Source organism: Vulpes vulpes, chromosome 1 (genome assembly GCF_048418805.1).
Source record: "Vulpes vulpes isolate BD-2025 chromosome 1, VulVul3, whole genome shotgun sequence".
NCBI lineage: Eukaryota > Metazoa > Chordata > Mammalia > Carnivora > Canidae > Vulpes > Vulpes vulpes.
In genome coordinates, this window is record NC_132780.1 from 169400212 (window position 1) to 169426016 (window position 25805).

Sequence of the window (25805 nt, forward strand, 5' to 3'; positions counted from 1 at the left end):
AGGTGCTTAAGGTGAAATAAATAGGTTGGCTGTATTGGAATGGAAAAAAGGAATAATAATACTTTTGATATCTTGAAAGGAAACATTTTCTATGTGCATAAGAGAGAAGAAGATATTGTGACATCTACCCCATAGAGATTGTGCACACACTTGTATTCATGTCAGAAGAGGAAAACCTTGAACATGGGCCTAGATTTAGATTGGAGTTCTCGTATGACTTTATGTTGGCTTTGACACCTTTCCAAAGTCATTTTTCTCTTAAAGCATCAATTTTCTCATCTTTAATATCTGTTTTACTTCACAGGATATTTACTTAGCTTAGGCGTGATCCCGATTACTGTAAGGTGCTTTTTAAGCATAAAGCTTATTGTTTATGTGGAATTTTTTAGATTGTGATTTCATATTTTATTACAGAAAGTATGTGGTAACTGAAGGTGTATCCCATTCGTGATTACAAAGCCTAGAAAATATGCCCTTGTATCTGAAAACCAAAACGAGGTATAGTTGAAACTGTATAAGCTGTACATTTCAAAACAAAGCAAAACTATTAGTCAAATAGTGCCTAGAAGACTTAAAAATCTAACAGTTTTGTATCTCTCAGACTTCTCCAGTGTGACAATTCCTTTTTCTGGTCTTGTAATTAAGGGGTAATTCAACTGGGTATAGAATTCTAGTAGGTTAGAAAGAATTTTGATGGTTTTGCTTTATTATCATCTGGTTTCTAGGGCTTGCAATAGAAAGTGTCATGCTGTTTTCCTTGATCTTTTGTATGTTTTCACCAGCTTCTTCTTTGCAAGTTTTTAATAGCTCTTACTCATGTGTATCCTAAAATTTTTTAGTGAATTACCATGATGCAATCGATTTTTTTTAAGATTTTATCTATTTATTCATGAGAGACACACAGAGAGAGGCAGAGACCTAGGCAGAGGGAGGAGAAGCAGGCTCAGTGCAGGAAGCCCAGTGCGGGACTTGATCTCTGAACTCCGGGATCACGCCTAAGCTAAAGGCAGATACTCAGCTACTGAGCCACTCACATGTCCCATTGTAATTTATTTTTCATTCACTGTGTTGAGTGCTCAGTAGGTCCCTATTATGTAAGAATTATGTGATTATTAAATATGTTTTAATATTCTCTTCTTTGAAAAATTTCTCCCTGCTTTTCCCCCCTGTTCTCTTTATCTGGAATATATATTAATTTAGATAGTGAACTTTTTTTTTAAAGATTTTATTTATTTATTCATGAGACACAGAGGCAGAGACACATGCAGAGGGAGAAGAAGGCTCCATGCACAGAGCCCGATGCAGGTCTCGATCCCAGGACTCCAGGATCACGCCCTGAGCTGAAGGCAGACGCTCAACCGCTGAACCACCCAGGCATCCCAGATAGTGAACTTCTTACACCAATTTTCTAATATTATCTTTTTTTTTCTTGTATTGTCCTTTTTAACTTTTTGTTTTACTTTCTGGAAGATTTCTTTAGCCTCAGTTTTTTCATTGAATTATGTCCCCTTTTATTTTCCTTTCTTATGTTCTGATATTTTCTTTTGAATAATGTGCTTTTATGATATGAGTATAAGATCTTAGCTCAGTGGAGATATTAAATATGATTTCTTGGGATGCTTGGGTGGCTCAGTGGTTGAGAATCTGCCTTTGGCTCAGGGCATGATCCTGGAGTTCTGGGATTGAGTCCCACATCAGGCTCCCTGCATGGAGCCTGCTTCTCCCTCTGCCTATGTCTCTGCCTCTCTCTCTGTGTCTCTCATGAATGACTAAACAAACAAACAAGCAAACAAACAAATAAATAAATAAATATTTCTTTGAGGTTTCCTTCCCTTAAAATATTGTCCCTGTTCTACTAATTCCCTTTTTTTCACTTTGTTTATTTTGGCCTTTTCTCTCAAATGTGGTGGGCTTTCCTCAGATGTCTGGTGATCCTTGTCTTTTGCTTAGGAGATAAGGCATTAGAAAGCTTGTTAGAAGCTGTGTGTGTCCTAATATAGGTGTGTAGATTTGTTTCCCACTGGACTTCTCTGTAGATTGGTTGGGTAGCCTGTTAAGTTCTCATTGTAGATACAGATAATAAAATCTACAGGCCTTTTCTCAGATGATGGTTTAACTTTTCCAGAGAATGGCCCTGCAGTCTCTTGCTTTGGGGATATCAGCGTGGCTCCTGGAGTTCTGGACATATAGGGTGAGAGGGCTGGAGGATCTCATTCTCTGTCATGTACATTTTCCCTCCATAGCCCTATTCCCCCCCCCCCCCCCCCCCCCCCCCCCCGCTTCCATGCTGGTGTTTAGGAGTTTGTTGCTTCCCAGAAGCCATATTTATTAACAGTGTGCCTTCTAGTTCCTTGACCAGTGAGGCACCCTCGGAATCTAACTGCTGCTTATGTAGATTTTCAAACAGTCTCCCAGTTTTCTGCCTTTGTCTGCTCACCCCACCCACCTTCACAATAGCTGATGCCTCTAGATCCTGCCATTTCCTGGGGGCTCCTGTAGTGTGTTCAGACACCAAGGTTTGACCATCCTCTGCTCTCTAGTGCCCTTCACCATTTCTCTCCCCACTTCCTGTATATGTTGTGGTTCAGAACTGTAGATTTCTCCAAGTTTTATTTTTTTAAAATAGTGTTTCTGTTTTTTTTTTTTTAATTCTTGTTTTGTTGATTTATCAAGATAAAGGAAGAAAAGACATCTTTGCTCTATCATCACAAAAGTAGAAGTCTTCAGAGCCCTCTGAATACAGGAATGTATTGAATGAATAAAAGAATGTAATGTGAATTAGTTAATTCCTTATCCTTGCTTCTTTATGACTTTCTAAATCTCTGTGAATCTTTGCCCTACAGAGTTTATGGAAACTTTTTCAGATAGACTGTCTAGGAGCTGGCTAGAGGCTTATGCATTGATTAAACTATGGTGGATAAATAGCATCTTCTCTGTGTGAGCAATGTTAGTCCTGTGGGGATGGTGACAGAAGCGCTGGTACACACTCTGTCTTTATAGTTTGTGCTAGCAGGAGTTTTGAAGATAGTGTTTGCTCTTATCATGGTCAAGTAAATTCGACTTTGACAAAAGCAGAAGCATTAGAGGGCAACTAACCGTGGTCTCTCATTCATCCTGCCTGCTCAGGTATACCTTGCTTTACCTAGTGATAGTTTTTGAGTGGTCTTATCTGGTTGATAACTTGTGGAGATCTGTCACATTGCTGGTGACAGGATCCAGTAAGCATGAAGATTCTCCTATTTTCTGAAAGTGGCTAGAAACTTACTACTTATTTTAAACTGGGTGAGCTAGCCATGGGAGACATAAATTGCTGATAAGCTACTCGGTAATCAGTGTAGACAATTTCCCTCTCTCTGCCCTTTAGTATTGAATAATCTGCCTGTTGGGAAAAATTCCCCACTGAATGGAAGCTCCTTGGCATGTCCCATCAGTTCTTTTCATTCCAGAATTTGAACATTGAGGGGATAATGCAACAACATAGGATCAGTTGGACAGGGGTCTTGGGTTCAGGAATAGCCATGGCAGGCGTCCTAATGGGCTGATCCTGGTGTGTGTTCTTGGCCACCCAGACATAGAAATTCCTCTTACAAACTGGTTCTCCAGGTTTAATGTGAATTCAGAGCTTCTCACTATCCTGCCATAAATTCCTTTCCTGTTAAGTTGCTAATGTCCATTTGAGTTTTTTGTAGTCAAGAACCCAAATTGCACAGACTCGTTGTTCTTGCAGTTTCCTGGGAGTTACCTAACATGAGCAAGATTCTTCTCTGGAAATGAGTAATCTAAAGGTGAACATCCCAATTACTAGGCTTTTCTCATGGGTTTTATAGTGTCTGATTCAGATTTTGGAAAGCTCAGGATCCTCATGTTGAAGGATTAAACTTTTCTCTGTGGAACTGGCATGTGTGGAGTGCACCAGAAATGAAAATGCACACATCTGTACAAAAGGAAAATATTTACCCTTTTCATTTTTTTTTCTCCCTTCCTATTCAGGGGAGGAGAAAAGATTTGAATTTTTAAAATAAATTTTTATTTTATCTTATTTTTTATTGAAAAATGTTTATTGTGATAAAAATATATGTTGTAAAAGTTACTATCTTACTTTTAAGTGTACAGTTTAGTAGTGTTAAGTATATTCATTGTTGTGAAACAAATATCCAGAACTTTTTCATCTTGCAGAACTGAAACTCTGTACCCATTAAACAACTCCCATTTGTCACCCCTGCCCCCCTGACCTTAATAACAACCATTCTGCTTTCTACCTGTGGATTTGACTATGTTAGATATTTCTTAGAGGTGAAATCATAACAATGTTTGTCCTTTTGTGACTAGCTTATTTCACTTAGCATAATGTCCCATAATGTCCTCAAGATTCATCCATGTTGTATATCTTAGTCCGTTAAGGCTGCTATAACAAATGCTACAGACTGAGTATCTTGCAAACAACAGAAATTTATTTCTCAGTTCTGGAAGCTGGAAGTCTAAGGTCAGAGTGACAGCATGGTTTGGTTCTGATGAAGACACTCTTCTGGATTGCTGACTGCCAACTTCCTGAAGTGTCCTTACATGTGAAAGGGACAAGGGACCTCTTTTATGAGGGCATTAATCCTGTCCTTGAGGGCTCTACCCTCATGGACTGATCACCTCCTAAAGGCCCTTGGGCATCAGGATTTCAACATATGAATTTTAGGGAGATTCAAACATTTAGCCTATAGCATTGAAGCATGTGACAAGATTTCATTTCTGTTTAAGGCTTCCATTGTACATATGTACTACATTTTTTAATCCATTCATTCATTCATTGATGGATTGGGTTGCTTCCACCTCTTGGCTATTATGAATATGATACTGCTTTGAACATGGGTTTGCAAATATGTCTTTGAGATTCCACTTTCAGTTGTTTGAGATATATATGTAGAAGTGAGATTGCTGCATCATAAAGTAGCTCTATTTTTTATTTTTTGAAGAACTGTCATACTGTTTTCCATAGTGGTTTTACCATTTTACAGTCCCATCAGCAGTGCAGAAGGACTCCAACTTCTCCACGTCCCACCACTACTTGTTCTTTTCTTTTTTGTTTTGTTTTGTTTTGTTTTGAGAGTAGCCATCCTAATAGGTGTGAGGTGGTATCTCATTGTGATTTTGACTTGCATTTCTCTGATAATTAGTGACGTTGAACATTTCATACACTTATGTCCATTTGTATATCATTTTGAAGAAAAGTCTATTCAAGTCCTTTGTAAATCAAGGTCAAATCAATTTTCTCCCATTCTTAGGTTGTCTTTCACTGTTGATTATATTCTTTGATGAACAAAGTTTTAAAATTTGATGTAGCCCCATTTGTCTATTTTTGCTTTTGTTGATTGTGCTTTTGGAGTCCTATCCAAGAAATCATTACTTGCCAAATACAGTATCATGAAATTTTCCCCTCTGTTTTCTTATAGAAATTTTACAGTTTTTGGTCTTGTATTTAGTTTTTAATTCATTTTTAGTTAATTTTTGTATATGGTATAAGATAAGGGTTCAAGTTCATTCATTTCTATGTGGAAAACTAGTTTTTCCTAGCACTATTTATTGAAGAAACAGCCTTCTCTCCATTGAGCAGTCTTGAGGCAAATTTATTGAAGATCATTTGATCATATACATGAGGGTTTATTTTTTTGGACTCTATTCAGCTACAGTGGTTGATATGTCTGTCTTTATGCCAGTACCACACTGTTTTGATTACTGTGGCTTGTAATATGTTTGGAAATCAGGAAATGAGAGGCCACCAACTTTGTCCTTTTTCAAACTTCTTTGGCTATTTGGGGTCCCTTGAGATTCCATGTAAAGTTTAGTATATTTTTTCTTTTATTTTTGCAAAAAACACACTTGGGATTTTGATAGGGATTATGTTTAATCTTTAGATAGCTTTGGGTAATATTGAGGTCTTAACAATATTAAGTCTTTCAATCCATGAACATGGGATGTCTTTCTATTGATTTGTGTCTCTGTTCATTTCTTTCAGCAGTGTTTTGTAGTTTTTAACCTACAATCTTAAACCTCCTTAGTTAGGGTTTGTACTTAAGTATCTTACTCTTTTGGTATTGTAAAAAGAATTATTTTTAAATTTCCTTTCCCAGTTGTTCATTAGTGTATAGAGACACAGGTGATTTTTATATGCTGTTTTTTGGTCCTGTAACTTTGTTGAATTTAATTCTTTTACTTTAAAAAAAATGGTGGTTAGGAATGGGAATGCAACTTCATTTCATTTGACTGGGTTCACATTAACCAATTTGTAGATTAACCATCAAAACGGGAAAAGGTATGACTATTTAGATAGTGAAGACAAGTTGGTGCAGGTTTGACTAAGAATGCCTGTATTCAGAATTGGGTTTTGGATGATTGTGAGAATAGATGAGGTGAGATAGAATGTGTGGCTGGAGTTACTCATGTAAGTCTTGTCTTGTAAGGAAGAGAGGACAGCTTGCTGAAAGATAGATGGCAGAATATTTTTATAGAAAAATAACCATTTTGATCATTTTCTATAGGGCAACTTTTAAGGTTGTTTATATTTTAAAACCGTTGAATTTACTATTTTGGTACTTTCGGGTGATACTTGTAGAATGGTAAATTTGAACCTAAGCATTGGGTCTAATGCTAGTCAAATAAGTTTATGTTAAAGCTATTGACTATTTTGATTTAAGTAATGATTTGGGGGCCAACTCTGACTGCCTTTCCCCATATTACCTTGGTTAATTGGAGCCTAAAAGTAGTCTAGAGATGGGTTAGATTAATCTTAAGGAGATACAGAAAGGCTGACTGACTAGCAATTTTTCCTGTGGCATCTCCTCTCCTTTCTTTCCCATCAAAGGAGACAAGGAGATGTGTTAGTGTCTTCTAACCTTTGGTGTAGGCTCAGAAGCACACCACAGAACACCAAAATATATGTAGTTGTATTGTTTCTAAGTGCAGTATTTATGAAAGTCTTTTGAGAAGATTGTCTTGGGACAATAAATTTTAAGTGTGTTTGGGCATCTTTTTGAAGCATGCAGAACCAACTCCCTTAATTATCAGTTTTCAAATCCCTGATGTATACATATGATTTTATTTTTAAAAAATCATATGTTTGAATTTGAATATATTGAATTTGAACACACACACCTATATGTATGTATACACACATACATTTCCACAGATAAATATAAGAAATGATTTTCAGCCAAAAGTATCTCAATAAGTTGTTAAAGATATTTAAAGAGATTTTCATACTGAATTAGTTATCCAACATTATTATTTTTGTTTCTTTTTTCCCCAGCACTAAAATGAATATGGAAGTGGAGAATATTTGAAAAATGAGAATGAGAAGGGGGAACAATAAATACTACCTTTCAAATACAGCTGCAAATACTTGGTCTCTGCAAACTCTCTTTTCTTACAAGTTGATTTAAATTTTTAAAATCATGTTTTTGAATCATACTATATATACCATTTTTTGCCCTGCTTTGTTCTCTAACAAAAATAGTTTCCATGTCATTGTAAGCTTATTTTTTAGACACTGCATATTATTCCCTTGGGTGGATTATTATAATTTATTTAATCATTCCCTCATTGTGGGCTATTTAGTTTGTTTCCAGTCACTTGAAATGATAGTTTTCAGTTGGCAAGCTGTTTTGAAGAATGCATTAAATTGAATGTTATTTTATAAAGTACATTCTCATTTAAGCTATTCCACCCTTTTTCTTTTCCTTGGAGCCACTTTTCTTTCTTTCCTTAAGAGTCTTCTACCAAATAACAAAAATATTTTGGGGTATACTGTTACCAAGATATGAAGAGTTATGGCTGGTGGCCTTAGAATCTGGGTTCAAGGTGAAGAAAAAAATCACTTGGTGAAATGAGAACTAGTAAAAGTTAAAACAAGTTGATTACTATATGTGGTTGCTGGTAAAACCAAAGTTGAGTTTCTTAGGGCTGGGGTGGGGTGGGGGGCAAAGTCATAGCATAAAGACTGCCCACTTGCCCAGAGCAGCATTTGGCTTAAAGATTTTGAGTACATTGCAAACACATTTTTTAAAAGCAAAATAAACACTAATATATTATGGGGAAAGATGCCTGACTTCATGAGTTTTTAAGATTGAATAAGCCTTCAAAGAAATTTCACTTTTATAGGGGCTGCCTCAAAATATATCTTCTAATGTTCTAGATCAGGGGTTGGGCTACCTGGTAAATACTTTAGTCTTTTTGGACCACCAGCTCTCTCTGCCACATCTTCTTTTTGGTTTGGTTGTCTTTTTTTTATTTGTTGACCATTTAAAAATGTCAAACCATTGCTTAGCTCAGAGGCCCCTCCATAATTTATTCCTGTTATATATTGTCCATTCACTTTTCCTCCACCTCCTGGGGTTCCTTATGATCACATTTGGACCATACACAGGATTGGCTGTTTCCCAAGTCTCCGCCATAAAAACGAAGTATATCCTCTGGCAGAACAGAATAGAATGTAATGATAGACTTTTGACCTATGATGAAGCCTGACTGGCAGTAATTTTGTGTTACTAGAACTCTGATTGTTGGAGTCAATAGGGAAAAGAAAAAAAGGAAAGCTAAAGTTGAAATTTATGTTATTCACAGGAGATTGTGCTCTGTTTCTAAAATATGGATGTTGTTGATGTAGGCTTAATGACTATATCTCATCTACATGATACATAAGGCAAAGCCCTAAAAGTTACCCTAACTCATTTTCTTCACCTCAATACCCACTTGGTTACCACATCCTGTAATTTTTATCTATGTAATTCCACCCTGTTTCTATCTCAGAAATCAAGGCAGACGGGCCTTGTTATTGAGCTTTCTCCAACGAGGGCTCTGGTTATCACTGCCCCTTCCCTAGGCCCAGCAAACCTGTGGCCTCATTCCTATTATGACCTTGATCTCATAGAATTTTTTTTTCACATCTTTCCCTTCAGCCAGTCTCTGAGGTTCCTTGTGTTCACTTCAGCAGGCTCTGTGGCATATTTATCTTAGTATCTATATAATACTAGAAACCCAGCAAGTAGTTAGCAAAAATCAGTTGTTTGAATGGATAAATAGTTACACAGATGTTTTCAGCTGACCAGGTAGCTAAGCTTTTCTTGGGGTCCTGCCTTGTTGAAGCTCTGAGCATTTGCATTCCCATTTTATTAATAAAAGTCAAAGTAAAATTTCTCAAAAGGAAGCTTATTGATCCTTCTAAATTTTACAATGAAATCTGTTTGGAAGATCACCTCTGCTAGAAGTTCACCTATCCCACAGGTAGAATTTTCTTAAGAAACTTAACTTGAATTAGAAGATCTGTATTCCAGGGCTTTCTGTCTAAAAGATAACTTATCTAATCAAGGAGAATCTTCTTCAGATGTTTTACTGTAAATAATCTTATATGACATCCTCACAGATACAAGGAAAGGAAAAAAGTAGGGTGGTGGGGAGGGGGTGATATAAATTCCTCTTTATCGCTTGCTGATCAGCTGTATGCCCAGAAGCATAACAATTTAATTGGATATTCTTTGCAGTTTTATCTCTTTTATATAACCATAGTTTTTATTCTTCTGTCTATAAATGTTTAATCTCCCATTTTCACCTTACTGAGATGTTTGCAGCAATATTCTACAGTGATGAATCCCTGAGACGTGTCTTTCATTAAAACAATGGCCTGTGCTGTGAATATTGAAAACCTTCATCCAGACAGGTTCAGGCTCCCCCAGTTGCATGTTTAATGGTATGGCTTAAATAGGGTGCATATTCAAGGTTTTCTTTTGGTTAAAATGTTTCTCCTTCTGAGACTTATGCAGTTAGAGTTAATGAAAAGAAAACAAAACTGTTAAGACACTAAAGCCATGTTAATACTTTCAATATTAAGATAATAAAGGAGGGTCAAATAAAGGAGGGTCCCTTTACTCTGCCCTGCTTTCTATGCGTCCTCCCCTGGACTCCCAAGAGATAGCCTCTCTTGTCAGGTTCTGCTTTATAGTTTTCTTAATTACCACCATTCTGTGCCTATATTCTTTGATTTAAAACTTTAGACAGCACGTTTTTCTTTGAAAAATGAAGAGAGGGATGCCTGGATGGCTCAGCGGTTCAGCATCTGCCTTTGGCTCAGGGCGTGATCCCAGATCCAGGATCGAGCCCCACATTGGGCTCCCTGCATGGAGCCTGCTTCTCTCTTTGCTTGTGTCTCTGCCTCTCTCTCTCTCTGTCTCTCATGAATAAATAAAATCTTTAAAAAAAAAAAAAAAGGAAGGAAAGATTAAGAGAAATATGCATTTTTAATAGTTTCTCTCATTTCTCCCCCATGTTCATACACACACACACACACACACACACACACAACATTGCTAAAGTTTATAAGTCACATTCTCCTGTAACTGTAATAACTATTATAAAATAAAATATATACACATATTAATATTTATTTTGTTATAAATATATAAATGCTAATCTCTATAGAGCTGTTTAGTTGTGTGAGCAGTCATAGCGGATGGTACATTATCCTATTTTACTAAATCCCTGTAGCTTAAAAGAGAATGACATAAATGTCAATATCCAAGAGATTCTCTTAATTAATTGTAGCCTCTTCACTTAACTCCTCTGGGTATTTCTTAAAATGTTATTCCCGGTTCTTTTTCCTGTGTTTAACACAAACATTTTTTTACATTCAATTTCAGTTGGTGCTTGGGTAGATGTACTTGCTTGCTCTACTGTCTTGAACCAGCATGGTCAGAAATGTTAAGCATGAATTAGGAATTTAAAATCCTCAGCTTCGGGCTTGCCCATATTTTTGGTGTTTGGCATAAAAATTGCTGAATGAAGCTGTTTCAGACAAATACATCTTACATACACTACAGGGTTGGAACTGTCAACTATTTTTTCCTTCTATGTCAAGATTTTATAAAATAGAACATAGCATTAATGGTCCTTAACCACTAAATCAAGATATTCTGCTCAGAGGCTACCCTCAGGCTTGAAAATTTTTAAGAAGGAGCCTCTGCCCATTTTCAGCTGCAGCAGCAGTAACTCTGGTAGAAAGAATTAAAAAAAAATTTTTTTCTTCCTTTGGGTAAGCCAAATTTGCTTTGGCTCATTTAAAATCAGTGCTGCTACCATTTCCATATAAGCCATGTATTGTTTTCATTCCCCATAGCCTCCTGTTTGGATATGCCCTTGGCATGTAGAAATAATATGGCTCTGTCACTTAATTGTCATTGACTTAGTGTGGGAAGCGATACAGCTTTGCAGCGTGGCTGCTGTGGGTTTTCCTCGCTGTTCTCCTAGGGAACACTGAAAGGGCAAAGAACTTTAAGGTCTTTGTCTCAAATGCTCGTTTAGTCCATAGTAGTCCAATCATGGTGTATGTATGGGTAATGTACGCAAGTAAGCTCTGTGGAAGAATGAGGCTATTGTGCACTTTACCTGTTGTAGGTTTTATCATGAGCTTAGAAATTTTCTAACATTGGTTTTCACTTGAATGCAAGTATAGGTGACAGAAGCTTTTTTTTTTTCTTCTTAACAGCTGTGTAGCTTCTTTTATTTTTCTTAAAATTGCAGCATTTAGATAGATATTCCATTAGTAATAGTGCTCAGTTACACTGATACCTGTATAGTCCAGAAATTTCTCTTTTCATAAGCAGTTAGCACAAAAACATCTTTTGTTTTCACGTCAGAAAAATGTACCAGCTTCTGAAACTGGGCAATTTTATCTTGACTATGCTCTGTATGTTTGTGCCCTTCTCCACAGGTAATATTAACTGATTATTATTTGGTATTGTTACAGAGGTTTGATTGTCCTGAAATGTATAATTTGCAGATGTGTATTTATAGACACTTCAGAGAGAATGTCTTTGACTATAAGGAATTCGGCAAACCTATTTAGAAACTTTATAATAGTGAGTTTTTAAAATACAGTGCTTTTAACTTTTGCAGTACCAACCTTGATATATTTTTAAAAATAGAGGCTGATAAGTGAAATTAATTTGTTAAGAAAGCAGACCTTTCTCTTTTATTGGGGAATGTCTATGGCCATAAGAATTTATACCTTATAGGACTTGATTTTAAAATTCCTAATACTATTTTAAATTATCTCAATCATAGTATTTAACTTATTACCTCTGGAAGGAGGTATTAACTATTAAGAAATCCAAGATTTTAGATTATTAATCACCTACTCTTTGTCTAAATATGACAAAAAAAATTTACCTTTTACACTTTGAGATTCATCAGACTTTATCAGGAAACATTTTTTACATAATTTTTTATATAATTTTGAAAAACCCATAGTAGAGGAGGATTTACTCAGATTATATTACCAGCATGAGATTACCTAAAACATGACACATCAGTCATTAATTTGCAAACACAACTCGTTCATCCTTGACAAAAACTATTGGTAACCTGGTGTTTGTCAGGTACTATTCTAACATTCACTTTTAAAAATTATTTCCTTTAAATTATTCTACTTTTAAAATTAATTACCAAATCTTTTATTTGTCACTTTGAAAGGAGTTAATTACCTTAAGTGACAATTTCTAAACTGTTAGTAGGATCTAATTCACTATTCACATAAGAAGCCCCCCAGCCATAGTGATGTTAAAAGCAGAGAAAGTATGCATTGAACAGGATTATTTCTTGAACCTGGATCAGTGAAATGGTACTCAACTGTTTGGAAATAACTTTGTTAAAAAGAATATTTTAACAACATTTTCAGTTCATGGGATTTTGCCTAAGTTCTGCTAAGTTCTGTATTATTTATGACATAGTTTTTCTTATAAAAAATTAAAAATTTTCCATAAAATTCTATGAAATCTGTAATATCCTAGAGTCACTAGAAACCTCCAACTGCCCATTTGGTATCTTCTTCACTTGAATGTCTCATACAGTTGCTCAAACTGAACATTTTGAAACTCCATTTTAGCCTTATTCTCACATCTGCTTTTTCTCTGGTCTTTCCTATCAAGTCACAAAGCTTAGAGCTGCTTTAAGTCTTAATTCTCCTTAACCCTCTCCCCTAATTCCACGGTTGAGTATGATCAATTCTTCCTCCATAATATCTCCAGTCCACTTTTCTCTATCTCCACTATCATTGGTCGGGTTCAGGCTGCCACCATCTTACCCGGATTACCAACAACACTCTTCTCACTTTACTACCTGCTTTCCTTCTTGCTGGCCTGACTCTGAGCTATTCTCCACACAGTTAACTTAGCTATTTTCTTTCTTTTTTTCTTTAAGGTTTTATCCATTTATTTTTTTTTTAATTTTTTTTTTTTATTTATTTATGATAGTCACAGAGAGAGAGAGAGGCAGAGACACAGGCAGAGGGAGAAGCAGGCTCCATGCACCGGGAGCCCGACGTGGGATTCGATCTTGGGTCTCCAGGATCGCGCCCTGGGCCAAAGGCAGGCGCCAAACCGCTGCGCCACCCAGGGATCCCTTATCCATTTATTTGGAGAGAGAGAGGGGAGAAGGACTGAGGGAGAGAATCTCAAGACTCTCTGCTGCCCTGCTGAGTGTGTAGCACAATATGGGGCTCAATCCGATGACCTTGAGTTCACAACCTGAGCTGAAATCAAGATTTGGATGCCTAACCGACTGAACCATCTAGGCGCCCCTAACTTAGCTATTTTCTGAAAGGAAACTAGATCATTCAGCTCCCTGGCTCAGAGCCCATACATGATTTCCTTTTGTACTTAAGATAAAATTCAAAATCTCTTTCTTGATTTTACATAGTCTGGCATGTGCTCATCCTTGTCAGACCTGCCAGCTTCACTCTTCATCAGTGCTGTTCCCTGTCCTGAGTGCCCCTGTTCCAATCCTTTACTTGGTCAACTCTTCTCCTCCTTCAGATTTTAGCTTAAAATGCCATTTTTGAAGTAGGTTTTTTGCTGAGTCTTCCTTTTCAGATGGATTGCTCCTTCTTGGCACATCAAGGAAGGCTTCTCTTTGGTGGTGAACTGTATTAGGCCTGACCCCAAATTGCAGAGGGAGCTACCACCAGAAATCTGGAAGGAGCAGCAAGTTGTAAGGCTGAGATGATAATGAATTAAAATCAAGCTACCTTCAAAACCACATGAGACTCAACTTGCCAAAGCATTTGAACAAGAGAATCTATACAGAGTGAAATAATTCAAAGATTTTTTTTCATCATTGAGACATCCTTTGCAAGAAACAGATCTCCATTCTACAAGTCATGGACTCTCATTTAGATTCCTAGACAGGTTTCAAAAGTCCTTGTGATGCTATTGGCTCAGCTCAGCAGTGGATTCATTAGGGCTTAGTGACTCCAGTATACAGGATGCTCCATACCTGGTTTCCTCTTGGGCAACAAGCATCAGAGTACAAAAAGCATTGATTTCAATGTTAATGAGAATTGGCCCTGAATCTCAGCTCTTTCACGGATTACCTGTCAAACTTGGGCAAAATATTTCTTTGCTCTGAGCCAGTCTCCAACCAGGTGGTCTATGGTGGGGATTAAATGAAGTACTGATTGTAAGGCACCTGGCACAGAGCAAATGGCTAAAAATGATTCTGATCACTGTCTGCTTACATTTATCCTTCAGATAAAGTTATCAGAGGGACTTCTACCAAATTTTAAGACAGCTTTACATCAACTTAGAAACCATATAGTTATATATATGTGCAACTTTTGGAAAGAAACAATTGATGAACGTATTGACCAGAATTCCTTGATGGTTTCCCTTGTGAAAGTAGGAAGAGAAAAATGATTCTGTGTCTGAGGCAAAGATAAATGTTACAGAGAATATAGTTTCCTCTAGGTTTTATTTGATCTTTTTATTCTCTCTGAAGACACAGTCTGAAAGAATGTGGAAAACTTCAAAAGCAGAATGGAAGCACTTGCACTGACACATGGAGACCTTTATGGCTTTCTGTTTACCCAGTGATTTTTTTTTAAAGCCCTAGATAACAAAATATCAAGAATGGAATTGGGAGTCAGCCTTTCATATTGAAGCACTAGAATAAAATAAAATCTTAGATCTGAGTGATTTCACACAAATAAATGTTAGTGTTTCGCACAGGAGGGAAAGGAATGTGTTCTGATTTCTCCTGTGTTGTCAGTGTTTTACATTTTAATCCTATCACAGGCCTTGCATTAAAAACATGTTACACCCATCGTCATACTCAGAGAAATTTTTATGCTCAAGCACAGCAAATCCAGTAGATTTATGTAGCTCTTCCCTGGCCTGGATGGAGCAATGATATTTTTTTTACCTTTCTATAAAGAATTTTTCAAAAGTACCAAATACTAATTTTTTGCTTTTGTTTATTTTCTCCTCCTCTTTTTTCTAGGATTATGACAGTTTTTTTGAAGCAAAGGAAAGCAACACAGTCTATTCATTCTTAGGCCTGAAATCACGGTTGGCATCAAAGGTAGGTAAATCTTTTCTAGTTTTAAAATTTATTTTTCTTGAATTATCTCTAGGGATTGAGCTTGAAGGCGTTAGAGGAATCGTGTAGTCTCCTAAATTTTTAAATTTCACTTTCTCAAATGCATAGTCAGGGGTCTGGCCAGTATAAAAACACACAAAGAAGCACAGTTTATTTTTTTCTCAAATTTTCAATTGTTGCATATTAGAATTTATTTTTATAATTTATTTTATTTATAGTCTATATCCCTTTCTTCCAAGAAGAATTTAAGGTAGTAAGTGCTTTCTATTTTAAAGTGCAAATTTACATTACTTTATTTTTTTTGAAATAACAGAATCAAAGCCATATCTTTAAGGTTTTTTGCACATTTAACTTCTTTACTTGGGAGATGACCTATAATAATAAATGGTCAACCTTGAAAAAAAACACTACAATTCCAAAACTAATCAAAAATGTTTTTTGAAGCTACTTTATTATGTCATATGTCATTGATGGAACATAAAAGGCTCAAGCTTTTCTAATATTTAGACCAGAAGTCTAATCTGTATTTTATATATATATATATTTAAATATATATATAATGACAGCTTTGTGAAGTGTGTAAATTCACTTTCTAAATAAAAAATAGCATTTTTTATTAAATAATATTTTGATTATTCCCCCCATTAAAACATAACTATTTTATTCTGATTATGAAAGGAGCCTAGTTTCATTTACAAAAGTATAGAGTTGAAAATAAAAATCACCTATTATTCCACCATCCAGAGATAAGCATATTAACTTTTTTGGACGCATTTCCTTGTGATCTTTATATACGAAGCAATTGAGGTTTTGACTATATTTCAAATTGAGACTGAATTCTAAAGTGCCTATTCTTAGCACTGAATTAAAATGAAAGTATATTACTGGGAACTTTGATGTCTATAAGTAATAGGTCTTTTGAAGCCACCCAAGATTTGTACCATTTCTGGAACACCTATGGGAGGAAAGCAAAGACTATCAATAATATAAATTATACACCAGCACCCGCAGTTCATAGCTGATGTGAAATCTTGCTTTGTTTTTACATTGCTAAGTCCACAGATGGTTGTGGGTGGTTTCTGTGCATATGTTTTAAACAGTGGCAAAACCCACACATATAATATTTAAAAGTTCTTAAAACTATTTTTATAAAGATGGAACATTGGAATACTTGTTAGGAAAATTGTAGTATTTTTATAACATATTTCATCCAAAGATATTAAACAATCCAGATTTATCTTCAAAGAAGTGGAAAAACTTGGGTGGGAGTAATCTAAAGGATGCATAAATCTAGTGGACATCATTATCTATGCAAAAACCTTTAAAAAAAAATACTGTGTGCTTGCCATCTTTGTTCTCATTTTTCCCTGAAGATGCAGATTCCTTAGAGACTCTGAGGGCTGACTTTTTTACTCTTTAAAAATATTTATTCTCGGGATGCCCGAGTGGCTCAGCAGTTGAGTGTCTGCCTTCAGCTCAGGCCGTGATCACAGTCCTGGGATTAAGTTCTGCATCAGGCTCCCTGCAAAGGAGCCTGCTTCTCCTTCCGTCTATCTCTCTGTCTCTCTCTGTGTATCTCTCATGAATGAATGAATGAATGAATGAATGAATGAATAAATAAATCTTTAAAAAAAATTCTCTCATAAGTTTCTCAGGAAGCCTGTGCTATCTATAAGATAACATTTTCACATGACTTGTGATCATAGTATTAAAGTTGGTCTTCTGATACTGTTGACATTGGCTTGATTTTAGTAGACCATTCCAAAGGACTTAAAGGCTCTGGGCAACCCCACCCATTCAGCCCACCATATTCAGGCTTCTGAATCAGTCATATGAGCAGGAGTACATGGAACCAAAATAGAAGACCATGGTGCAGTGTTTGTGCGACCCTCTCCTGTGAATCATTCAGTGCCTTAAGGGTTAATAGCAGCTCACACTTCGTCTGCATAGAGAGAGGTTAAAATATGTTTAAGAGCAATTTAGCCTTTTCTCCCTTCCTATTAATTAATTAATTAATTACCTTGTGAGGAGTATACACTCAGTTCACATCCACACTCAAAGGCCTAGGCAGGGGATCCCTGGGTGGCTTAGCAGTTTAGCACCTGCCTTCAGCTCAGGGCATGATCCTGGGGTCCCAGGATTGAGTCCCACATCAGGCTCCCTGCATGGAGCCTGCTTCTCCCTCTGCCTATGTCTGCCTCTCTCTCTGTGTCTCTCATGAATAAATAAATAAAATCTTAAAAAAAAAAAAAAAGGCCTAGGCAGAGCAATGTACTAAAAGGTGGAAGCTCCCTTTTCTCCTTTCCTTTGCCACCCTCTCTGCAGTATACATACATATAAACAATAGGGTTAGAAAGCCTGCCAAGGAACATATAAAAACACCATTAGCATCTGTAATTGCTCTTACACAGTGGGGAGAGAGCAGACAGATGGTAGGAAAAGAATGTTTACAAACCCAACAGGCCCAGATATAAGGTAGACTCTGGACAGTTCTCAAAAATGGACAGGACAGAGGAAGGTAAGAGGTCACAAAATGGTGGCCTATAGGCCACATTGGCTCGGGATGCATCTGTCCCATGCAGAACTTTGAAAAGATTTTAAATGAGTTGCAAATATTTAAAATACAGACTTCTGACTTTTCTGAAGAAATTGGAAGGTATGGAAACCCTGGGGGAGCCCACTTCCTCCTTTGACTAGTTGGAGCCAGTAGAAGCCAACCCACCGTGGTACGTACCTAAGAGAAAAGGAGCCCTTTTTCACCAATAATTTTTAGGTAGAAAACCATCAAGTTTGTTGTTTAATTAGATTCAAAGCAGAACCTGGAGTAGAAGTTTCTGCTTTTGGATCCCTGCCATTCAGGGGTGATATTCAAAATATGTAACAACTGGTAAATCCTGGACACTGATCAGCGAGAGTTAGCTTGAGCATGTCTCGGAAGCTCCCCTATGGCAGGTGTCTTTTGTGGTTGAAACATGGAGCTGTCCTGGTGGGGAGGGCCAGAGGTGGCACTTAGGGAATCGGCCTGCAGCTTATTTACCAAGAGTTTTGGCCCTATGAGTGCTGTTCTTCATCTCTGGTTGCCCTGCACAGGCCCCAAGTGAAGTACCCAAACACAACCCACTCACCTATGTACAAGTGGAACAATGCCTCTGAGAGGAGTCTCAACAGTCATTGGAAACATGTGCCTTCTTTTTCACTTTTATATTTCACTTTTGTAGTTGAGTAGGTATGATTGAAATCTGTGCTGATCCTAAAACCTAAGATTTGCTCTCATCAATCACCTGGGGGTGATTTATTGTGATTTCCAACATCTCCGTTCCTGACATTTAAAATATTATTGCCAGGGTAAATTTTCTTGTCAATCCAATGCAACAGCTGACTCCCCCCCCCCCCTTTTTTTTTTAATAAATAGGCAGAACCTTAGAGAAGACAAGTGGAAGATTACGGAGATGCATTTTGGAGCGCCCCCTGGTACTCAGCACACACCTGCTTACCTAATGCATCACTGTGACTAAAGCCACATGCATCAACAGTAACTTTGCTTGCCATGGAAAAGGTGTTTTTGGAAGACATGGGTATAATGGGATTGCATGATTGCTTTAAACCAAATCAGGACTGTGGTGTGTTTTTTCTTATTTTCAGAATTGCCTGCAGTTGCCTCATTCACCTGGAGGTACTCTGACCTGTTACAGGTGTGCTTCCTTAATGACTGAAAGATAAGTGGGTGGCACCATTGGAGAGAAAATGTTGGATCTGCCCTAGGTTGTGGTTGATGCCAGTATTGCTCAGACCTGCTTCTCTTTAAGTTGCCTCGATTGTATCCTTGAAATTAGTTTGCCAGGCTATCAGAAATTTTTGATGAGAAAGAAAAAAAGCAATGCTGGTTGACAAAGGGCTAAAGATTTTTGCTGCAAAAGTCACATACATTACTATTCCAGTGCTTTGTAATAGCACCTATAGAAAAAGATGTTCTAACCACCTTTGGCAGAGGACACTCTTCTTTCCATAAATCCCCCAAAGTCATACAGATGTTTAAAAAAAAAACCACTGTTGCAACAATGTGTGATCAGGACCAAGTTACAAGATTAAAAATAGGTGGTATTTTCAAAAATATAGGCTTCTTTATCTCTTGCAAAGGAAAAATTTCATTTAAATGTAGAAGACAGCTTAAAAGGTATATTTTAGGAGGTGTACTAATTAGATAGCAAATTTATAGGGAGATGATCCAACTCCTCTCTAAAGGGATTTTCAGCTCTAGCAACGTATTTATGCACAAGTAACATATTTTTAAATGCAGCTTCCCTAACTAACAGCTGCTTGTTCTATTTTGTGAATGAATTATATTTTTTTGAGAAAGGAAGATCTTTAGTTAGATATATTTTTGAACCCACACTAAAAGATACTAATATTGGGGTACAATTTCATTTTTTTTCCTCTGTTGCTTTTCACTGGACATCTAACTGCTCATATTTCTGGCCAATGTACAGTCCCAGGTTTTTCAGAGTAATGTAGATACGTGTTCTCATTCCATATATGGATACCAGTGAGCTTTCAGAGCAGTCTAGTGAGAAAGGCGGTGTCAGAGAATAGCTCTGAATTGTACTTGGCATGTAGAATCTCCACTCTTTGGAGTGGATACTGAATATGTCTACTTCATTAGGGCAGAGGCTACTTTTCTCCATCCTTATCCCTGCTTACAGTCTTGAGAGTTTTTAGTTGCCAAACATAAACAGTCTTGAACAGGATAAATTCTTAGAGGGTTGCCCAGAATATTCTGCTATTCTCAGCACCCTGATGTGGGACCTATCATTCAGATTCTAAGCCGGATGTAAGAAATTGAAAGAAGGTAAGAATTAAAGCCCTGTCACCTGTGTTCTCTCACCCTCAACTAAATGTGGACCACTCTAAAGGACTTGTCAAATGCTAAAGTTGAAATCCCAGCCTGAGATTTGCAGCCCAGGACTACAACCATAAGAAGAGCATGTCACAGATTTCTACTTGACTGGAACAAAGACATGATCCACAATTTTCTCTCCAAAGAAAGCTGTTGTGAAATCATGGGTATTACTGCTCAGTTGGCATTAAATGAAATCCAGGTCAAATTCCATTTGATAAATCCCAGGGACTATCCAGGAAACTTTTTTTTTTTGAACTGGATATTGTTTGAGTAAATGAGTCTTCTGATAAGACTCAGAATTTCGTTTTGAGATACAACAATTTTAAAAACTTTAATTCTACAGTGATCTAACTTATATTTAGTCTGCTCTTGTCAATGAGCTCCAAGAACCAACTTGGTAAGACTGGGGCCTTGCAATTTAAATCCTGGGGTTGTGGGATTGATACAATACTTGCTAGACAAAGATAGCTACTCAGATTTGTTCATCTTAAAACTTTTGAATTCCTGTGGTTATAGTAGGCCCAGAATGGTTCTCCTAAACATACTAGTTGGATGGTATTGCTAAATTGCTACCAGTTACACATCGTCTATTGCTCACCTTACTTTTTTTTTTTCTTTTTTAAATCAGCATGGAAATAGGAGAGACCAGCCCTGGCTAGTACTGTACTTGTTATGAGTGAGGTAGAAGCACATTATGTGGCATTTACTACAATACCCAGGTTCTGCAGAGTACTGACATATTGCCCTCTGGGACCACATTGTGTTCAGAGAATATTGTCTCTTTACGTGTAATGTTTTACCAAAACAAACATGTAATGATTTCTTGTTCCCTTCTTTAACTAGATGCCTTTAGATTTGAATACGCAGGGTCTTAAAAACCTAGGAAAGTAATAGGTGAGAGTTGCAGATGTAGATGTAATATCAAAGGCATTTCAAGACAATTTTTATTTCCTGTAGTAGGCTTATTGGGACAAAGGATATGTGCTGCTAAAAATAAAATTATGCCATTTTAAAATTAGATAAAATATAGAGTGCCATCCTGTTAGGTATATGCAGACCAAAAGAAAATTTAGTTGGGGAAATACTTATTTTTCCAAATTCTGGTGTTCTATTAAAATCAAAGAGGAGAAAAGGAAGATTTTTTTCTCTCTCTCAGATTCTTATACATATTTTAGATTTATTTCTGTTTTATACATTCCTTTAAATACCTGGCTGTTTTTGTATTACATATATTTTAAAATGAGCTAAACTTGTTTTTGGTCTCTGTTATTGAAAGGTACCAAAGCTTCTTTCTGTTTTCTTTTTTTTTAAACTTGATTTTGCTCTATAAGGTTTTGCTTTTTCTAGAAATGCTTTTCATTTAACAGTGTTTCTGAAGTGTCCGTGCCCACTTTGATCTGCATAATCATTGTTTTTAGACATCAGTGTGTATGCGTTTGTCTCTGCACTGGTGAAATCTCAGATTTTATATTCAGCATTAAACAGAAATACATTCCAGAAAACACATATTTTGAAAATGGAGTATTTGTTCCCTACCATTTCTTATACCTTTTCTAAGTTTAGTTCTGTGTTTGGTTGAAACCTTCCTGTTTAGTTGGGATGCCATACTTCTACTCCCATGAATCTCATACCTGAATGCCGCAGATTAGTTCTAAAACTGCGACAGATCATTTGACTGTTCGAGGAAACATACGTGTATGCGGTTCTGTGTGTATGTGTGTTGGGAGGTGATCACAGACCCCTCAGACAGTGACCATGATCAAGGATGCCATTAAATCTCTTATTCCCTTGGTTGGTTCCAACAGTTGAACAATTGTGGTTTCCTGAGTACACTGACGCCATGGAATGCTGGATTTGTTCCCTTAATTGGGTGTAGAAAACCAAGTACAGTGTAGCTGCCACCGTTAAATGGCATGGCCCCCTTAGATGCAGCCCTCTCTGAAAGCAGAAAACATTTCTGAAGGCAGTCTGAGGCTGATCTCATCACTGAACTATTTCAGACCTTAAACACCAAGACAGAGGGAGGGTGAAGGAGGAAAACAGGCTGTAAGTTTGGAGGAAATGTGCTAAATTGTGAAACCAAATAAGCCAGGTAATCACTGCCCACTTATAACCCCGATTTTCAGTTTTCTTAGTTCTTCTAGAAATGTAGGTCAGGTTGGTTTGGTCATCCTTTCAATCAGCATGTGTTGAGCCCCTAGCACGCAGTGGGTTCTTTCTGAGCAGGACAGTAGTCTCCACCTGGAAGGAGGACAAAACAGAATCAGGAGCAGCGGTTACTGCTGAGTGGTGAATGATGGAGCCGAGGTCAGTTTGTGGCACTCGCTGAAACATTATGTATAACCTTCTTTGTTTGTTACAACCCTGCCAATTTTAAAAATTATTTCATGCAGTGGAATATATATGCATACACACATACACATATACACACACACTAAAATATAAAGAGTAATAAACCCCCGTGTGCCTGTCACCAGCTCATTGCCTTTCCTCCGAGGCGCTGTGTGCTGTCCTCTGGCTCTGTCTCACCCGTTTGAGAGCAGGAGCCCCTCTCCTGAACTCTCTTGATCATAGCCTTTCTGTCCTTTATCATATGTATCTTTAAACAATAATAAATGGCATTAAACTGTATCTTCTGTCATTTACTCAATGTTCTTTGCAGTTGGGCATTATCATTTTTAAGCAACCTGTTTTATTTTCACTGCTAAGTACTACACTTCATTATATGACTATCTCACAGTTTTTCCCTTCTCCTGTTATTAGATATTGAACTGCATCTTTCTTTGAAATAGAAAAAGACAGTGTTGCTATGAACATTCTTTTATATTAAGACTTCTGGTGCACATACCCAAGACTGGATGTATGCCTTGAATAGAATTGCTATGTCATACAATAAAGCACATTATCAACTCTAATAGATAAGGCCAAATTGTTTTCCAAAGTCGTGGTACCAACCTACACTTTCACTGGTATCCTAGAATTTTTGCCAAGCTGAAAAATGTAAAATGATCTCTCTTTGTGGTTACACGTTGTACATATTTGATTACTAATAAGTTGAACATGTTTTATTATGATAATTCCTAAGTAGGAATTTGGAAATTCTTCTTCATGTCTCTTACCTTTTTTCCTATTGTGTTTTGTTTTTAATTATTAGTTTTTATAAGTTCTTTATACTTACCTTTTATTGGTTAATGCTTATTTAACTATTAAAGTAAAGAGAAACTATATTTAGAATAGAAAAATCTTCTGAAGCAATTTCCAGAAGTATGAAAGGCATGTGAAATTTTCTTCTATTTGGAGAAAATAAAGTTAAATGCATATATTGTGTGTTCTTGTGTGCTAATTTTCAACTTGTCAGCATATTAGCCAAGAGAAGATGTACTTTGGAAACCCCTCTCTGGGGCAGCCCAGGTGGCTCAGCCGTTTAGCCCCGCCTTCAGCCCAGGGCGTGATCCTGGATACCAGGCATCAAGTCCCACATCGAGCTCTCTGCATGGAGCCTGCTTCTCCCTCTGCCTGTGTCTCTGCCTCTCTCTCTCTGTGTCTCTCATGAATAAATAAATAAAATCTTAAAAAAAAAAAAAAAAAAAAAAGGAAACCCCTCTGTGCTCTAGGAGGTTTCTTTCCTTGAAGCTATTTTAAGGCTCATCAATTCTAGTTATTTGGTAGGAAATTAATGTCATATTTGGTTTTCTGCTACAAAATTTTATCAAAAGGAAATCTTTATGTAGACTACATGTTTATAGATGCACATTTCCTTAGTTTACCAACATGATAGACTTACACTAGGCCAAAATGATGTTACACTTATTAAGGACATCAAAGAAGTTCATTTAAAAGATTGTTTCAAATCTATACTTGTAATTAAATAATCCTTAAGCTGAATGAGATAGATATGTAACCTGGGAATATAACCCATGTACTGTGCTTCTAGCATGTTTTCATGTGTGTAAACTGACCAGTAGGTATAAGAATGGGAAACTACAATGCAGTCCTATCTTCTGAGGCTCCTGGGCCAGGAGACAGCATTTTTAATAGACTAAGGACCCTGGCATACTACAAGACTTAGTATGAAAAAAAGGTTGTAAAGTATATTGATTGCATTTTAAATGATCATATTTTGAACATATTGGATTAAATATTAAAACTTATTTCACCTTTTCTTAAAATGTAGCACAATAAAATATTAAATTACATATAGGGCTTGTGTTACAGTTCTCTCGGGTGGTACTATTCTCTACTAGCTTCTTTACCTGAATTTACAATAGAATTTACAAGATTTACAAAACCTTTAAAAGTTTTTTTGGGTTTTGGCAAAATACTTCTTTCATTTGCAAGATGAAAGGAAATGTGAACATGTTTTGGAATATAATTTTCTAATAGAACTGCCAAGAGAAATGTTTTTCTCATTTTGCTTTTTGTCCTTTTAGCCTGAAGCACATTTGTAGTGAGGAGGGAGGTTTTTTTTCCTGGGATAAAAAGAGTAATCTGTGTGTCCTATAATATGGGGTATCTCTCTGTGTATCTAACCTCTTCTTCCATTATTGTCTTACAAAGTTGATGTCTCCTGTTGAATTGGTCCACATCTGTGAACAGTCATGGTGGGAGGTTTTTGTGTTTTTTTCTTTATTTTTAAAGAGAGAATTGAATGAGCCGTACAGATGCATCTAAACCTGCAAAACAGTGACCAATATCAGGATTTTATCCTAGATTTCCTAAAATGTTGTCTGTATCTGTAAAACTCATTTGAACTCATAAGAATATATGGATGATTGTCTTTCTGAAAGTTTCTTTCTGGTCTCATTGCCAAATATTAAAACAAAATGTGAGTATTAAGGAAAAATATCTTTCTTTTTTGCCCAGGGTTTTAAACCATTTTCTTGTTGCTACCACTTAGCAAAATAGTTTCTGGGAGGGAAAGCTACATTAGTTTTGTTATTAAAATAATTGATGGTGGGGATCCCTGGGTGGCGCAGCGGTTTGGCGCCTGCCTTTGGCCCAGGGTGTGATCCTGGAGACCTGGGATCGAATCCCACGTCGGGCTCCCGGTGTATGGAGCCTGCTTCTCCCTCTGCCTGTGTCTCTGCCTCTCTCTCTCTCTCTCTCTCTCTCTCTCTGTGACTATCATAAATAAATAAAAATTAAAAAAAATAATTGATGGTGACAGTAGTTGTTTAGGTAGGATAATGGTTTTTTTGGTGTGTGTGTGTGTGTGTGTGTGTGTGTGTGTGTGTGTGTGTGTGGTATGTTTATTTTGTTTGGAACCTTTCCCTGAAATGAGAGTGATTGTATGATAGCCCTTGCAAGTCAACAGAAGCCAACTATCTGTGTTTCATGTAGCTGTTTTGCATGTTGTTTGGGGGCTCATTTGTCATTCTCATGAACTGCCACACCTTTGTTGGATTTATACTTTCAGGATGGATGCAATAACCCCACAGAATCTGTCTGAGGTAAATTATAGATAAACATTTCTCAGGTTAACTTGATTCAGCTTATTGAT

The 25805-nt window shown here is 36.8% G+C and overlaps 1 protein-coding gene across 1 annotated transcript in view; it reads left to right on the forward strand.

The window, feature by feature from the left end:
• The window catches only part of SH3BGRL2 (SH3 domain binding glutamate rich protein like 2), a 79598-nt gene extending 55973 nt beyond the window's left edge, over positions 1-23625 (forward strand). The window contains exons 4-5 of the mRNA XM_072749243.1: positions 15310-15390; positions 18821-23625. Coding sequence (XP_072605344.1) covers positions 15310-15390; positions 18821-18832 — 93 coding nt within the window. The 3' untranslated portion in view covers positions 18833-23625. The remainder of the gene's footprint in view (positions 1-15309; positions 15391-18820) is intronic.
• Positions 23626-25805: the final 2180 nt, after the last annotated feature.